Below are 19,649 nucleotides of genomic sequence, written 5' to 3'. Positions count from 1 at the left end.
AGCATTAGGACAGCAGAAATCAGTAGACAAAGTTAGTTTCTCAATTTTTGATATTTTTATACGATTGTTGCGACTTCAAGAGGAAAATGGGAATTCTTTAGAGGAAGAAACAAAAGCTTATTATCGTCATTAAATAACTGCTTGTTACGTGGATAGAAGTGTGAGAACTGTTACTAAAATCGGTAAACGGTGTGAAATTACAGAATAATTAGGAAAAAAAATTCTACGCCGGGGTAAGCTGCAACCTCAAGTAAGAGAAAAATCGTAGGATAATGTGGAACCATGTGTTATGAAAAGAAAGTAACGAGAGAAACCCCAATATTGAAAAAATAATAAGTTCCTACATAAAGAATATCCAGTCATGACAAAGTAAAAAGTGCCACGCTTGGATAAATTCCTAATCGTGCTTTTTATACTAATTTAAGGGTGCTAGATCTAATGAAACTATTTTAAAACGCATCTGTCTATGGCGGTCACACGACATATGCAGCACTTCAAAGACTCCAAGTTTGAGGTCATTTTTTTTCGTCACGCCCTGGACAAATAAGTTTAAAAATAATTTCCTTGGCTTCAGCATCCTCAAATTAGCATAAAACTGCAGCTAGAAATGTATCTAGGCAAGCGTTTACTACTAGTGCCATGATCGGATTTCATTTGATTAGGTTCAGCTTATTCTTTTTGTTTTCTTGGAACGCTTACGCTTATGCAAGAAATCTCACGTAAAAGCAATACATGTGTGAACATTACCATATTGGTTTATGTCACTCGTAACCAAGGATGTTAGTCCTCAGCTTTGTTGACAGTCTTTATGTTGAATTTCTTGAGTCCTGATGGGAGTTCATGTGGTTCGAATCCGACATGTTAGTCTTATAAAAGGTGTTTACAACCCTATAAACAACCGAAGACTTCCTCAGGTAAATGTCAAGAAAAGCCCGAAGAGGCGTCGTAAAAATCAATTGTTTGAAAAAGTGTATTTGGGTTTGTTGCAGTTGAAGGAGAAAATTTGTGTCGTAAAACTATTTCAAATGTAGTTTCAACGTACTTTATTTTTTATAAAATTTTCGCGACCATTTTATTTAAAAGAAAAAAAAAATCCGTGTATTGGTAAATAAAGGTCCAAAATCTTATTTCAAAATCTGGAACTTATAATGAAGGATATACGCTGGACACCCTGCATAAACAGCATTAACAGTTAATTAACACTCACCTATCATGTGCCCTATCAGATCTAATACAGGGTTCACACTGGCTTGAAAGTCAAAGGTCATAGAAAATTAAGAAAATTAAAATATATCAGGGAAATGTTTCAAAGTATGAGAGATAGGAAAATCGCTATATTTCACAAAAAGAGTAATGGGAAATGCAGTCAGATTTTACGCAAGTATTCAGAATTTCTATTACACAAGATACGAACAACTGCCCACAGAAGATATGAAGAACTCATCTAAGAATAAATAAATAAATAAATAAATAAAGTTTACGTCCCGCGCATACGCTGGCTAGGCTAAAGAAGACTGTGATGATGAGAAATTAATGAAGAAAGTGGGAAGAAATGGGAGAACCCACGCACACTGTGTTTGTCTACCACAAAGTTTACTTGGTGCGAGCACCTTGAAGAATCAGTGCAAATTTAAAAAGATTGTATATAAAGATCTTTAGAAATAAATAAGCTTGAGAAGTGCCAAAAGGTATTGAAACTTCAAGGTTTGAAAGAACAAATTAAACCAAAAATTTAGATGCCATAAAAGAAAATGGGTTAGGTTTGTTGGGTATAGATAATCAAAGAATTAAGCTGAATAATGTGTTTGAGTGTATAAGTATGCCGAGATATTACTCAGTGGATAATTATTGTGTGGTACTGATATTTTATTTTATTCCAAATACAGGAAATTTGACTCATAAGTTTACAATAACAAAGTGACTTTAAATACAGTGTAAGTATTTACAGTAAGCTTATATATATTTTTAAAGCGTTGAACAGCTATGGTAGTGGTGGAGATTTTTTTTTTGTTTGTTTGTTTGTAAACCTAACCATAAATGATAATGCTCACTATGTCGCCGGCCAGGGAGAATTTACTTAGTCATTAAAATTTAGAGAAAGCCAAGGGAAATCAATGTGAGAATTTCAGTGTGAACCATGTAATTGTTATATTCTTAATATGATCCACGTGAAGCGAACTGAAACCTTATTCGTATATTGAATATGCATCCTGTTAAATCAAGTAGCAATGTAAAGTGAAACATTTAAATTGTATGAAACTTATGTAAATAGTAACTACCGCCTACTGGAGTTAGTGTGTATGTGTATAGTGATCACGAACGCACATTTCAGTAACATATTCTCGTCGCAAGAACAAGAAAACTCTCCGTGGGTGGTTTCGGCAATGTCCGAACACTCGTATCCCATTACTAGTGACATTGTAAGTAAATGTGTATCCACCAACGTTGCCATAGTTTTGGGTCTCTGTTATACTCTGATTTATGACTTACACATGTGGGTTTAAGAGGTCACTTTCCTCTCTTTCTTTTTCCCCCTTGCCGTGGATTTGGGATTCCATTTTGCTCTTTTCTCCCCCTCGCAAACGAAAGGTACATGCTCTATTTTGTGTTAATGCTAGTTAAAAAAAAAAAAAAAAAAGAAATGAAAGATTTTTAAGTACACGGCCACATCGCATATAATGCAAGAAAATTAATTAGAACGACTTATGCTTTGGTGTAGAATTTTATAAAAATAATCGATGTAATACGCGTATAATGTAATTATGTAATAAAGTAATTGAATATAATGTAATAAAATGCAAAATATAATTAAAATACATTATTCATAAATTTCTGATCTCATGTTGCCCAGTGGCGTAGGGAAGGGGGGCAGCCCCCCCAAAGAGGTCCGACAATGTACTTTGGTACTTTGATGTTTGTAATTTTTTATATATTTTATGTTTATATATTTTTGTTTGTAATTCCTCTATATGTACCTATAACAGCACTTGTCCCCCCCAAACACACATCCTGGCTACGCTACTGATGTTTTAAGTTTTACGTCCCACGCATAAGCCGGTTAGGCTAAAGGAGACGGTGAAGATGAGAAATGCATGAAATGGTGGAATGAAGAAAGTGGGAGGAAACGGGAGAACCCCGAGAAAACCCACGAGCACGACGTTTGTTCACCACAAAGTCCACACGGCGCGAGCTGGGATCGAACCAGGATCCCGAGCACCGGAGGTGAACGCTCTACCAAATGATTTATGAAACACGAAAAGAAATTCGTTAGAGTAGTTTTTGAGAATATCACAAATTTTGATTTTCATCTTTCAGTAAACTACTCGTAGTTTTAGAGGTGTTAAGAAAATTGGAAAATGACGCTAGAGAATCTTGTAAAAAACCTTAAGTTTAAAATTATGTCTCGATACGCTGATCCGTAGATATGCCCTCTAGGCAACCGAACATATTTTCACTGGGACGAACAGAACTCCGTTTTGAGACATGTAGGGATCATCTAACGTACAAATCCGTTTAAATCTATTTTTTTTTTTTTTTTTTATGATTGCTATACTTTTTTATTTCCTATCGTCACTCGAAAGTAAAAAGAAAATTTTGTAAAGAAGACATCGAGACTATCTTCTCATCATCACGAGAAAACTGCTGAGCCGTTTGGAAAGAATTTTGGAACATTAGCACTTGGCTCAAACTGGGCTTTCCAGATCTCTTTCATTATAATGAGTTTCCTAAGAGGTATGTGTCCTCCACACTCAAAATGATGTTATTTGTCATCATCATGAGAAAAACGGATAGATTGTTTCAAATGGATTTTGCAATGTAGGTAACAGTTGACTGGAGTCGGATTTCTTTCATGTCACTTTCATTAAAGGCGTATCCTAGGGGGAAAGGGTTCAAATATAAAATATGTCAAAAGCTGTTAAACAGTTTAAAATCAATTTTTGAAAATAGCACTTGGGTGGCCTAACCTTTTATAATTTAATTTCCATTTAAATACCTGTTCTAAATGCGAAAAAAGGGTTCAAATATGATTAACATTTCAAATATTCTCCATAAATCTACTCTTCCCGTGAACGCCGGTTCTTCAGCCAGTTAATAAATAATTTTATGATTAGTGGTAATAAAAATAATAATTTAATGTTACAACGAAGGCAAGTTGTGTCATGTGTGGTGATCACATTGCTTTCTTTATTGTTGTTCTAGGCCAAGGTTCCCTCTTTCTTAATTCAATTATCTAAAGATGTAGATTAAAAACTGAAAATTCTGTTTGATCGGGAATCAATCCGAAACAAAGCATATTAAATTAACTATAATAGTAAAATAATAAATATTTCCTGGTGCTAAATTTCACACTACAATTGGAAAGTTTACAGAATTATGCAACGAGAAATCTTGACAGAATTGTCCACGATTTTCGTTTTCCTCTCAAACGAATTGTGAGATACTACCTTTTACTTATTATTTGTCAGCATCCTTTCCAAAATATTTCCCCATTTCTCATTATAATGTTAAAATTCATTCAAACTATACCTAGATCACTATTAAATACGTAAATACCTCTCAGCAATAATAATAATATAATAGATGAGAATAGTTGTTCCGCTAATAACTAACCATGGTCATCCTGTGTAACTCGATCTAAACCCCGTGGCCTATACATAACACTATCAAATACCGAAGAGAAAGAAGAAAATTTAATATTATGCCTATGTTCTTCCGGTGTCATGAGGAAAACTCAGTAAAAGAAAATTAATTTAGACGGCCTATGCTCTAGTGAAGAATTCTATAAAAATAATCGATGTAAAATATAGTGTAATTATGTAATAAAATAATTAAAAATAATGTAATTTAATAAAATGTAAAATATAATTGAAATACACTGTTTGTAAATTTTTGATATCTTGTTGCCTTATCTATTATGTAAATGAGAAAGTTAATTCATCATGCATTTCAGATATTATTATTCGACTAGAATTGAAGATACTTTTATATAGATTAAAATCTTCCTCGTGTTTTTTTTTTTCAATAGATGCATTCATGTTTATCTTTTAAAAAAATGCACAGTCCAAAATGTGTTTCTTGCCTTCTTTGTTTATTTCATTCTTTCTATACAGAGAACAGGGAGATGAACAAACATTGACCAACTGGCAGGAAATATGATTCGCTCCTTAACGGAAGAAGAAAGATATTCTGTTGGAAGTGTCAAATAACAAAACAACACGAAGGACTCGCAGCTTCCAGGCTACTTTTTTCTTCGCCAAAACATTTAAAACATTCCACTCCTTACTCAAGTAACGGAGATCAGCTTTTACTCACCCCCTCCTATTTTAGCTGAGAGCTGTCATGGAGTTCGAATTTGTTGGCAACATCGGATTTCGGAAAAAATATTTGTTTCACTACCATGTAATGGGCGGAGAAGGGTAATAGGTCAAGTTTCTGGACCTCACCCTAAGGCCGTCATGAAATTTCCAATAGTATACTGTTGATTTTAGTATTTTTGTGAAGAAAAAAAAAATGATAAAATTTAAAACGTTTATGAATCCGAAGCTGTTCATTAGTGTCTGTCTGTAGAAGACAACAGGATTGTTTGCCGAAATCATTCCAGGAATGTAATAGATTAGGATTTCCAGAGTACGTAAGAGATGAACGTTAGTTAATCTCCACAAAATGTGCCAGGTTGTATCTGTGTTAAAATATTACCAATTGTTTTGTTCTCAATTTGGTATTAATTTTGTATTTCAGCCCGAGAGGATTGATCCAATGGGAAATCCTTCAAATTATGACATACGATCTGATGTATGGAGTTTAGGCATTTCAATGATTGAACTGGCAACAGGCCGTTTCCCGTATAGTACGTGGGGCACACCCTTCGAACAATTAAAGCAAGTGGTAAAAGATCCTCCACCTCAACTACCGGCAGGAATGTATTCTGCAGAATTTGAAGATTTTGTGAATCAATGGTAAGACGAATCAACTAAATTAGTGTAAAACTTTATAAAGTGTCCTATCTATTGTTAACATGTCTATCTTTATTTCTTTTGGTGGTATATAAACATTTAAACTACTTGTATGACACAAGCTAGATGCAATTAAAATATTTTAAAATGATATTAGAAGCGAATTGACGAGAAAACTCGTATTGTTGCATAACGATAATTTAAAATTTCATTTGGTATAGTGATAAAATGGTAGCTTCACGCAGATTGGCAATAGAGGAACGATTTGAGATCCTCGTATGTAGGAGAAAGGCAAAAACCAAGGACTTGTAAATATTACAAATTACAGGCAGTTAAGAAACTGATTTTATTTTGCATTTTATCTCAGTGTATTTGTGAAACAGAACAGAAATAGAAACTGCTATAAATTAAAGACACAAATCTCCGGACGAAATTCCGGCTAAGCTATTTTTAACTGGAGGAGAAAAGTTGGAACAAGATACACAAACTCATTCTCATCTGGAACAAGGAATGCTACAGGAGTAGAAAGAATCAATCATTGCTCCAATTCACAAGAAAGGCGACAAAATTGATAGTAATAATTATCAAGGATTTTTCTTGTCAACTTCCTATAAAATCTTCTCAAACATTGATTCCATACGCAGATGAAATTATTGGAGATAGTGCGGATTTAGGCGAAATCAATCAACTATCGGCTAGGTATTTACCATTCGACAAATACTCGAAAAGAAATGAGAATACAATACCCCGATTCATTAATTTTAGAGGCTTGTGACTCAGTTAGGAGGGAAACATTATACAACATTCTTACGGAATTTGGAATACCGAAGAAACTAATTTAGTTTAATTAAGATGTCCCAAAGTAAAATCCAAGTAGGAAAATTCTTGTCCACGAGCTTCTACGTCGAGAATAGCTTGAAACAAGGAGATGCGTTGTTGCCATTATTATTCAACTTTGTTCTGGAGTACGCTGTAAGGAGAATCAAAGGTAGCAACCAGATCCTAGTGCTGAATGGTACTCACCAGGTTATGGCGTATGCTGGTCATGTAAATCTGATAAGATAATAATAGAAAGAAATACAGAGGTTTCATTGAATATTTGCAGGGACATGGGTTTAGAAGTAAATGCAGAGAAAACTAAATACATGGAAATACGTCGAGATCGTAATGTACTTCAAAATATGAATACGTCAAAATATCAAATTTTACTTTCGGGAAAGTGAATACTTTCAAATATCTAGGATCAGTATTAACAGATAATCCATATCCATGAAAAAATTAAATGTCGATTGAAAGCAGGGAATTCGTGTTATTATTCGGTTTAAAATGTTTTGTCTTCGCGACTTCTGTCGTGGAATTTGAAGTTTAATATATATAAAACGATAATCATGCCTGTATTGCTGTATGGTTGCAAAACATGGCCGCTTACTCTGAGGGGAGAACGTAGACTGAAAGTATTTGAGAAGCAACTTAATGACAGAAACTTCATAACGAGGAACTGCATAATTTATACCGTTCACCAAATATTGTTAGGGTCATAAAGTTTAGAAGGCTCACAAGTAAACCTTACGTTTGGGTGAATCGAGTTGCTGACTGAGACACATATGAGAAAGGAGTACTAAATGTGGTAAGTATTTCAGTGAAGTTGTAGGTGCGAAGCTCCAGGGGTTTAGGAGATACAGCTACCAGAACATCACATGGAAGTACAGAATAGTCTTCATACAGTTGGAGGTAAAAGCTCTGTAAGACCTCTTGTAACGACAAAAGGTGAATAACAAATATATGAGTACATATTAGGACTAGGGGGAAGTCATATAGTAAGGGTATACCTGACGGCGGCCATCTTGAAATCTGCCATTTTGAATTAAGGTTAAGTTTTTAAAATAGGAATAGGGTCATGTGATACATGATTTAAGGCGCAAATTTAATCAGAAGAACAATGGTGACGTTAATTTTGATTTATGCGCAATTGGTAAAAAGTTACAGGGAAATTAAATATTGTTGCAGCATATGTATTAGTCCTTTACCCCACCTTGTAAATTTAATGATAATGATAATAATTAAATAAAAAGCAGGTGGATAAATATTAGGTCTATGGTAAGAGTTGCCTTGATGGTGGCCATGATCAAATCCGCCATTTTGAATCAGACAAAAGTTTTAAACAAAACGCATAACAGTGACACCTTATTAATAGCAAATTTTACCATAACTCCAACGGTATAACCATTTTTGCTTTATCATTAACCAGCATTTGTGATCGCATAAACACGTTGCTGATTTAAGGAAAAATGACCAAAGTGGAATTGAGTCATAATTGAACTTGGGTCTTTCTTCCAGAAAAGTCCTCAACTAGTACAATCAATATGTAGTTCAGAAATACGAGCTGAGTGCATGACTTGAACAAATGCTCTGCTCACAGTGAGCACACCTGACAAAGGCAATCGAGTTACACTTGACACATTTGTCGTTAACAATTCCGTCTAAGGAGCGATCCATTTAATTTTGTGCTGGCTAATGATAATGATGATTATACCATTGGAGTTATAGTAAAATTTGCTATTAATAAGGTGTCACTGTTATGCGTTTTGTTTAAAACTTTTGTCTATTCAAAATGGCGGATTTGAACATGGCCGCCATCAAGGCAACTCTTACCATAGACCTAATATTTATCCACCTGCTTTTTATTTAATTATTATCATTACCACAAAATTTACTATGTGGGGTAAAGGACTAATACATATGCTGCAATAATATTTAATTTCCCTGTAACTTTTTACCAATTGCGCATAAATCAAAATTAACGTCACCATTGTTCTTCTGATTAAATTTGCGCCTTAAATCATGTATCACATGACCCTATTCCTATTTTAAAAACTTAGCCTTAATTCAAAATGGCGGATTTCAAGATGGCCGCCGTCAGGTATACCCTTACTATATGACTTCCCCCTAGTCCTAATATGTACCCATATATTTGTTATTCACCTTTTGTAGTTACAAGAGGTCTTACAGAGCTTTTACCTCCAACTGTATGAAGACTATTCTGTACTTCCATGTGATGTTCTGGTAGCTGTATCTCCTAAACCCCTGGAGCTTCGCACCTACAACTTCACTGAAATACTTACCACATTTAATACTACTTTCTCATACGTGTCTCAGTCAGCAACTCGATTCACCCAAACGTAAGGTTTACTTGTCAGATTGGCAGGTCATGTAGCCAGAATGAAAGAAAGTAAGAATACTTCCAAAATTTTAACTGGAATCCAATTGAAAAGTGACTATTAGGAAGACCTTAGACACAGATAAGACAATATAAAGATGGATTCCGTGGAATTAGCAGCACAAAATAGAAACTGGAACCATTTGGCACTGGATTTTAATTATTTTTCCATCAAATTTTACAAATTTTGTATTGCTAATGTTTGAATTTAGTAGATATATTAAGTATTCACGGCAAGAAAAAGAAATTCCTTTATTTAAAAACCGATTAATGTAGCACTTAGCAAGAAAATTGATTTCTTATTCTCTTGTATGCGTCATTTAAATTTAGAGGCCACGATGCCACAGTGGTAGAGCTCTTCCCTCTGTCATGTAGCGTCCATAGTTTGATTTCAGCTGTCGCTAAGTGAGCTTTGTGGTGGACAAACACCGTGTGCATGGATTTTCTTGAGTTCCTCCCACTTTCGTCATTCCAATATTATCATACGTCTCCTCCTCTCCGTTTGCCTAGGTACATATTCGTGTCACGTTAAGCTCCAATAATAATAATAATAATAATAATAATAATCTTCATCATCATCTTCTTCTTTCATTGGTTTATTCATTGGAAACTTTTTGTCTTTTACAGCTTGAGGAAGAACTTCATGGAACGTCCCAACTATAGTCAGCTGCTGACTCACCCGTTTATCGAGCAACATTCGAATGTGACAACTAACGTTTCAGAATTTGTTTGTGAAATTCTGGACTTACCTGAATTGAATCAAGGCGAAAGATAATAGTCATTATTATTATTTTTTCTTCCTAATGTCATATTGGCAAACAATTTTATTACTATGATTAAGTAAAATTAAAACGATTCTGACACGGATCGTTTATTGTTAGGATATGTAATATTTTATGACTTTTACTAGTTGATTTGCTTATTGAAATGTTAGTAAAAATAACAAAAGAAAGTATTGTTTTATTTCTTCCTTACTGTGTTAGGTTTGTAAATAGCAAAATACTACGTAATATATATACATACATACATACTCAGGGCGTCCTTTAAGTTCAAGTAACTGCAAAAGGAATAGTTCTCAATGGTGTGCCACGTTAGTCTCCCACGATCTTATATGGGAACCTCACGAAATGCCAATAGGGTACCGAACAGCCAAAGATCAGTAAAGGACTAAAAATAAGGTAAATGGGGAACGGGGAGTGTCACTTAAGTCTGTCCTCCCATCTGATTTCAAAGTTAAAACGACTTTTCTATGTTTAGAATGGTTCTGTTTGCCCTAGTTTGTGAGATATCGTTCCAGTGATAATCAGTATGAAGAGGGCTATCGAACGAGCCAATTAGCTGTTCGGTATCTCATTGACATCTCGTAGATTCTTATATTAGTTTGCGGATTTGTGGTGGTCGTAATTTTGATGCTAAGCGCACTTGTCAGTTCAAAATGTCAAATCTCAAGTCTGACAAGCTAACTTTTGAAATGTGATCACACAGAAAAATATTTAATGAACAATTTGGTCAAATTTTCCTATGATAGAGGACTTTCCGAACATTCTGTATAAAAAAAAATCCATATGAAGTGTTCCGCATAGTAAGCATAAACTCAGAGGCTTGTTTTGAAAAATGCATTTTAAACATCCTTCATAAGGACGAACTTCGCAAAACATTCTTCTATCAACTAATTATTGAAATTTCTATTATTAATTTGAATAAGTTGACAAAGTCCACAATAAAAAACTTACAACATATTTAGTGATCTTTTTTAGTGATGAAAGCTTGAAGCGCGCGAGCCTGTGGTACACAAGATCCTGAATACGATTCCCGACGGAGCAATAAATGCAATATGATTGTTCGGATTCAAACTTAAAACTATAGGTGCACATCTTATATAGCCTCGGTGCTGGAAAGGAATATTACAGTGTACAAACAAATGAAAAAGTTTTCAACCAATACCCCAGTGGTTCCCAACCGGTGTCTTCCGTTGCAGTCCCATAGGATGTGTCGCGAAATTTTAGAATTTACAAATCATGAATACGGTACTTAATTAAAATCAATTATGCGACATCCTGTACCAGTCAATGCCTCCAGCGGCAGCCTGTGCTACATGGAATCACTACTTTATAGAAACTTATTCCTACACTTTTAAAATTTATGCATAGTTTCTTTATAGTGCACAACTTAATGTAATGCATGTTCCTGTATGAACCCAAAATATTATTTCCAGTCTTGGGATCATCCGAACTCAAAAGTTATGAATTCTTTAACATTATGTCGTGAAATTATACGATGCTGTTGTATTGTATTAATATCTTGATATGGATTTGCGTATATGGAGCAAACCTTTGAAAATTTCTTTAGGAAAACTCGAATTTCTTCACTCCGGTCCTTCTGCATGAACTAGCAAGAAAATCACTCAGCAATAAAATAATCGAATGGTCAGCTGCGTGGAAAATACAAAAGTGGTAAAACCCAAGATTGGTGGTTCGAGCCCTCCCAAAGACCTGAGAAAAGTTTAAAAAAAATAAACTAAGATAAAAGAAGAGGATATTGAAGGCTGATAGTCAGAAAAAAATATAATGACGTAATCTACACCAAGAAACACCTGCTAAATGCCAGAAGAATTGTCTAGATAGGAATCAACCAAACCTTATTACTTTCCAGGTTTGGTTGCTCTGTTGTAACGAGCGAAGCCACAGCTGAGTTGTTAACTGTCGAATGAAAAACATGTTACCAGATGTATAAGCTTAAATCCGCTGTTTTGTAGTCAGAACACATGGTTTGTTCATAGGAAGCAAAAAGAAATTTATTCAAAGTACTTGTCCTCGCTAGCTACACATTGTGCCCACCTCTTGGGCAATTTGTGGATACCACGCCAAAAAAAATCTTTCGAGGCAAACCACTCAAGGTAGCTCGATATTGAAGCTATATTAAGTTAAAACATTGAATACTACTTTGTTTTTCTGTGTATTTTGTTTGCAACACAATAGATGTGGAAAATATAAGAACAAAATTACAAAAAGAATAATATGTATTAGTGGAAAATAAGCGCGGTAAAAGTGAGATTTGGAAGAAATTTCGCGAAATAATAATAATAATAATAATAATAATAATAATAATAAAAAAAAAACGAAAAAAAAACGATGTGATGAAAAAGTTCCCGCTGTTCAGTGCATAAAGTGTTGTGCTATCTTAAGTTACTCACCTTCAAAGACAGGAAATTCGCATTTAAACAGACGTGTTTGTAAAATTGTTAAAGGTCAAAGCAAAATCGAAAATTTTCTAAACCCTACTCCATCTCAGCTTTCATAGAAAGCTCAAACTGAAGTATCCAAAGTGTGTGTATATCTGTTGTAAAGACATAAGATTATTTGATATTGTAACTGGTGGGGGATTCTTATAATATTCTCAAACGTTAGTTGAAATAGGATCTCAATATGGCAATGAAAATGTTAAAGATTTAGTGCCCCACCCTACCAGTTTCTCGAAATGTGCAGAAAAAAACTGATATACTTCGAACTTCACTGGTTGAAACTACTCAATCAATGATAGAAGACAATGTGCAGCAACTACCGATATTGTGGACCGACGATCACAAACACACTTGTTATATAACTCTTACTGTTCACTTCATAAATGAAAAATGGACTGTTTGCAATAAGGTGCTCTTTACTGTAGAATTTTCCGCTGAGCGAAAAACAGGTGTGCTTGATTCGGAAAACCACTGCTCTAGGACAAACAAAAGAGCTTCTCGCAAAGTTTTCGTGACAGATCAGGGAAATAACAGTGAGTGCTCTTCAGGGTTGTACTAAATTAAATTGTTGTGCTCATATTATAAATACAATATTACGGAACACTTTTAAGAAAGTGTTTTTTTTTTTTTAAAAAAAAAAAAAAAGATCTCCCACATGTAAACTTACTGACTTTAGAAGTTAAGGAAGTGATAACCTACATGAAACATACAGGCTTGATCAATCAGTTGAAAACTACCCTTCATCAAGAATGTGAGTCGCGTTGGTATAGCAAAATTAACATGTGTCAGTCGTTTGAGAGTAATTTCAATGACATTGAAACTATTTTGATTGAATGGCATGAAAAAGAAAGAATGGAACATGTTGAACAAGATTTTTTTGAAGATGCTCATCACCTTCCTGGAACCATTCAAAGAAGTGTCCCTACAGCTGGAAGCAGACACACATCCCACACTACCACTGCCATTGCGATTCAACCTGATTACACATCTAAGTCAACCGGGTTCAACAGACTCAGAAGACATGATGAAATTGAAAGGTAGAGCCTTGCAGTTGCTTCATGAAAAATTTCCTGTTAAGATTCACCAGGTTGCTTGTTTCCTATCGCCAAATTTTCGTCAATTAAGGATGCTTTCAGACAAAGGGAAGGAAGAAACAAGGAAAGAAGTTACTTTCTTAATAAATGAGATGAAAACTGAAGGACAGTTATCCAAAGGAACTCCTGAAGAATTTTCCTTGCAAGATGTTACAGTGACTGGTGCTGGACCGCGTGGAGGTGAAAGAGTTGGAGAAGCTAAGAGACAAAAAATTATGGATTTTTCTACTTTTGAAGATAAAAGTTTGGGAAGACCTAATGGAGAAGGACGATGAAATAATGAAATATTTGAAAGGAAACTTCAGTGATACACTTCCAGTTGACATAAAAAGTTTATTAAAATGGTGGGGAAATCACGAAAATGATCTGTATATGTCGAGATTAGCCAAACGGTTTCTCTGCATTACCGCATCAAGTGCAAGTAGTGAGCGAAATTTTAGTGCAGCGGGTACAGTGATTCAGCAGCGTCGAACCAGTTTGAGCAGCCAGAGTGTGGATCCCATTCTTCTTCATAACAATCGACAATGACTTCCTTGAAGACTGTCTGAGTGACTATGGTACACATTCATTTGCATAAGAGTTTGCAGACATTGACATTTTGTTTAAAGAATTCATATAGTTAGTAAGTGGAAACGATAACCTTTATTTCATTGTTCCCTCTGAATCATGTAAGCTTTTAAACCACAAAATCAAATCTTTAGTTGAAAATAAAATACAATTTAATTTTGCGTTAATTATTAAGTTTCTGTAATTCGGGCTCATTTGAAGGGTATAGGAAAAAAACAAGGAATGTCCATGTGTGTGCTTTACCGAGTGCCTTGGCCTATCTGTCGGTGACTCTTGTTACTATTTCACTGCGTACAATAACGATTTGATAACAACCTTTAACTTTATTAAGTAATCGTTCGTGTAATTCAACCCTATTCATTTTGTACTCGGTTTTCAATATTAAAAAGCCGTTTTCTCAAAAATGTAGTTTTGTGACATTCCTTGTTCTTTCCTCTTACTCTTCATTTGATCATCACACGACCTCAGGCCTAAAGGATAAAACATATTTCGGACTCGGGTCGGGCCTCACATTATAAATTCACGAGACGGGCCGGGTCTGGGCTAAAAATTCCGGCCCGTGCAGACCTCTAACACACAGCTATACAATTGATGTGTTTTATCAAAAGAGTGGCAAATTAGCTAACAAGCTCCATATTTATTTTCAAGGACCATAAGGCACTTTTGGCCCAAATGTTTCAAAGAAACTTGAAGCAACATGTCCACAAAACATTCATGCGGAGGCAAGCTAAAGTGGCAAAATGACGAAAGAGCATATGAAAAGCTTTTTAACTACTGTCCTTGGTGAACATGTACGTGACGATGCGAAGAGCCTATTGCTGTGTGATTCCTGATCAAACTATAAAGATCATACTCCGTTAGAAGAAAGTTTTCCGAACAAGAATGTTACACTCAGGATATTGCCACCGAAGATAACAAAATATTGCCAATCTCTTGATGTGTACTTTAGACAATATAAACCCTACGTCAGAATGATCGCTGATTTTGTAAGGCTACAATGGGAAAAAACACAAGTAAAATTACACGATCATCTCCAGCGAAGTACACGCTTATTACAATATGTTTGGCAAAAGACAGGTTATGATCTTGACATACCAATATCATCGTTTGAAAATGTAATAGTGTGGCGTTTGATATTGGACTGCTTGAATGCAGAAGTGCTGTTGAATGTGAAAAAGTGGCTTTAGTCAGATGTGCATTTTGTTCCGTTCCACTTTGCTGTGACCACTTCATTGCACACTGTGAGGACTGAATAGCGGGGCAACACTATCAAGTCAGTGGCAAAGGTTTGTTGTTCAGATAGTGTAATACTTTTTAGTCCTCTTATATTGATATTTTGTTTCTTAGCGTTACTAAAGTTCCTCTCAGACCTTGCGTAAATAATCATTCAAATGCCTCTCGTGCTAAGACGCGCAGTTTTGCATCCGAATGGCTCATACCACTATGTTTGGGACGAGGATGTATATTCTAAGCACATTTTCATGCAGTTCTAAGCGTTCGAGGTCACGCACATCCTTGTGAGCAAATATCAATCAATAATTGTAATGAAGCAAATACAGTGTAAAATAATAATTATTTGATCAGAAGCCCGATCTACTATTCTGGTTTGTATCCGCGACAAAGATTCCTACTAGGAATCAAACGTGCGCCTAATATGCTCAGAAAGTTCGGATATTAGCGACTGAACGGTTAAGGTGTCACATGGATCTGTTTTGATGTAAAATCCAAAAATGTATTCTTACAGAAAATGAAACCATTGCTTTCCATGTCATAGGCAATGAAACTTACCGTTAAAATCACTAAGCATCGAAGTTCCTTTCCAGTCTATTGTCTCTCTATTAAACAGCCTCTTTCGGTTGCCTGGTATTTTATTAATAAATAAATGATAAAAATGACAAGTCATGTGTACTCTATATCAAAATGTTTATGAGTCTTTAATTTACTTGTACTCAACTTTTGAAGCCCGTAACTCGTTTGGTTTATTAACAAGTTTTCGATGCCGGGAGTAAGCGATTTAGCAGCAGACAATGGTTGGTTTGTTGGTGAGAGTTTAGCGTCCCTTGTAGCAGCGAGGCTACATGAAACGCGGTCGTACAGGCAAACGTGGGAGTATGTAATGTAAGTGGAATTTTTTCACACTTGTTCCTCCTTCAAACTTGTTGATTGATCGGTTGATTTGTATGTAACTGTACAAATGTGCAGAGATGCTATAACTACGGTTTGAAGAGGAATCTAAAACAGTGTAGTGAGTTGGATGGTCTCCCATTGCAAACTCGGGTTCGATTTCTGGTTAAAATTCATGTGGTTCGGATCACACAGTAAGCTGTAGATCTACGTCTGCTATACTCTTGCTTCTGAAAGCAACGCTAAACTCCAATTCGATCACCAGGAATTGAACTTAGAACATTGTTTACGGCTTATATATACATTAGTTATCAGAGCCGTATCTAGGGATGGGGGCGAGCGAAGCGGTAAAATAATCGAAATTAAAATGCTATTTGTGTAGTCAGATACAGAATAAAATTACAAAAGTTTACAATTATTACTGGAAATTAATGCTGTCACCTATTTCGAATATTTTAAAAGAACATAGTTTCTAATGTATTGAAATTTCATTTCTTATCGATAGTATGAAACGTTGGAAATAGTTATAAATTTCTATAACTGTTCTCCAGCCAAAGGTAGTTTTGTCAAGTTTAACAGAAAGTTCAAAATAAGCCTCTTGAAAACAGCTCTTATTTGTAAGAGGATACATAATGATCGCTTTTGGCTGTTGCAATGGCCTGTCCAACCAGCTTGATAAAAATTCAGCGTATGATAACAACAAAAGCAACTTCTCTTCCGAAATTTTTAGCTACGGCTCTGTTAGTCACTTTATTTTCATTTTTAAGCAAAAACTGAACCACTAAATCTAGCTACCTTTTCTCTCGCTTTATTTTGAAACATTTTTTTCTTGTAATACATAGACTTTTCTCGGCTTTATTTCACTTTTTCATATGACAATGACCAGGACATCATACGAACATCGAGGACAGTTAAAAAATACACATGCTTTTCAGTAGAACTCGGACTCAGGATAAACTTCGCCTCGTAATCTACAGCCAAACGCTGAAGTCCATTCATCTATGGATAAACAGAGGAGGATTTTTTTCGATGCTATTAAAAGTTGAATATAGATGATATTGAGCTTTCTTGAATTTAAAGTTTTCTGGCATATTAAATAACTGATAATATTGTTTCCATCTGCAACTAATAATCACTGATAAATCAAAAGGTGGCTACAGAATCATCTTTCCTGTTATTAATAAATCAACATAAAGAACAACACTATGTTACTTCTCATGTCGAACTAGCCATTCTCCATGTCGGGTCAAAGTTTATTTATTTATTTTTTTTTTACAACTATTTACGAAATGGCTAGTAACGCCAACGTTTCATTAGCAAACGTAACTGACAAGTTATGTAGTGTTAGAATAACCTATAATATAATTTAGTGACCATTTGCTTTCTTACATAATGAAGTTCTGTTCGAAATAATGAGTAAGTAGTTTCTTTGATTAACACCTTTCCGCTTTGCTTTCTGTTTAAAAATATATATATTAGAAAAAAAATTTAAAAAATGAAATTTTAACATCCCAAGGTTATGCCCTTTAGACTAAGGGAGACGGATGATTAATGAAAATTGATTGTGAAAATATTTTTTTCAGCTCTCCTACCGAGAACCAAACTGGGTCCACATACACATTAAGAGGCGAGAAGGATTTGTGTTGTGACGTATTTATGATTATCTTGCATCCGTACATGATACATGAATGTTCGTTTCAACAAAATGGAGATTCTTTATTTAAAAAATAATAATTTCAAGCAATAGGAATCGAACCCATTCTAAAATAAGCAACTCTTACAGAGTTCCGTGATGATAACCACCAAACGACGGAAGCATGACTTCGGAAGTGCTTCGTCTGTGTTTATCTACCTAGCTTTCTTCGTGATCCTGTTCCTTACAGGCTCGAATCATCCCATATCACCCAGTATGTTAGGTTTCGACTTATCTATATGCCATATATATCAAATGTTATGATTATATTCTATATGCCAATTATATATTTACTTCGCAGGAACGTGAAGATAGTTTATTTCTCTTGTAAGACTACGCATGTTACTCTGCCAGAATGGAGGGAAAATAAATTTCCCTGTAACCACAGATCCGAAGGACGTAAGGATCTAGGTTCAATTTTTTTTTTTTTTTTTTTTTTTTTGACAGTCCCCGGAAGGCAGTCTAGGTTTTCCTGACCAGAAGTGTACAACACAGTGCTCCCAGAGTCTGATCACTGATAAGTGGTAACGGTGATACAGATAAAATTGTTCATTTAGAAGTCACTCCTTTTCATATTTTAGAGAAGGGGGGTGGGGAGGTGGGTCAACTCGCGTAACATTTCCAGTTCTCTGGGCCTTGACTTAGGATTAGGAATTAATATTTCAAGCATCCAGCATCTATAGCTTGCCCGTCACGTACGACGGATGATCAGCTACCCGGAGAAATGGGGAGGAAGAGAGGAATAGCTTTATATTCGGTACCATCCCGACATTTTTCTGGTATGAATAAGGAAAAATTTCACTTAGCATGTCTTGCCTGAAAAGGCTTTTTACAGCTTTCCGATCGAGTGTCTCCACCGGGGATCAAACCCAGTACCGCTCGCACCAAAACTACCTTGTTGACACTTGCACCAAGGAACCTTTATATCCGTCGTAGAGCACGATGTTTTCTTACTAGAGAGCATGTACTTTTATTATCTGAAACAGGCCACATTGTTGGCAGGTATTTAGAAATGGATTCCGATATGGACACTTGTTTCCTACCAGTGTTTCGTTTTTCAAGATATATTGAAAGAGTATCATTCGACCCATGTTGCAATTGGAAACTGGTCCCCAGGGGACCCGTCGGAGTCACCACACACCCACCACTCGATGTTACTTATGAAATTTGACTACTCTGATTTTGTACTAGCGATTATTCTCTTACCGTGTTCCTACTAAGAGCATGCAAGTTTACCCAAAACAGGGAAGAAACTGTTTACCATGTCAACACTTGTTTGCTACCAAATTTGTTCCGTTTAACGAGATGTATTGAACGAGATATCACTCGGTTCATGTTACTATTTGAAATTTTCAAGTTGGCCCTAAGAAGCACTTGCTTTTTATACTTTTATCGGTTCACACTTTTGCACTCTTCATTTTTGGTCTATATCACTTTGCTCCTCCGATTCACACTTGATGGGAAATTGGCTTATAACATTTAATTTTACTCACCCTGTATATTTATATATATATATATAGCACACCAAAGCTTTCTTAACTGAAATATTCAGTTTATGAATAACCTCTACAGGTTGCAAGATGACCGATTAGTAGGAGTTTGACGAATAAAGGGCAAAACAGACAAACTGATCTCTATAGCTCATGGCTCAATTGGTAGACCATCAACCAACAAGGAGAGATGGAGGTTCAAGTTCCTGCCGATATAGTAACTAGCTTCTTCTGTGTTACTATATCGCTGTTCTGTCTACTACCACTAG

General features: G+C 35.3%; 1 protein-coding gene across 1 annotated transcript in view; it reads left to right on the top strand.

Annotated features, from left to right (window-relative positions):
• Positions 1-10,119, top strand: part of lic (dual specificity mitogen-activated protein kinase kinase lic) — a 49,548-nt gene extending 39,429 nt beyond the window's left edge. The window contains exons 7-8 of the mRNA XM_081731634.1: positions 5,740-5,957; positions 9,799-10,119. Coding sequence (XP_081587760.1) covers positions 5,740-5,957; positions 9,799-9,946 — 366 coding nt within the window. The 3' untranslated portion in view covers positions 9,947-10,119. The remainder of the gene's footprint in view (positions 1-5,739; positions 5,958-9,798) is intronic.
• The last annotated feature ends 9,530 nt before the right edge of the window (positions 10,120-19,649 follow it).

Source organism: Thermobia domestica, chromosome 11 (assembly GCF_964235325.1).
Source record: "Thermobia domestica chromosome 11, izTheDome1.hap1.1, whole genome shotgun sequence".
NCBI lineage: Eukaryota > Metazoa > Arthropoda > Insecta > Zygentoma > Lepismatidae > Thermobia > Thermobia domestica.
Note: the sequence above shows the minus strand (reverse complement) of the source record. Positions and strands in the feature narration are given on the sequence as shown.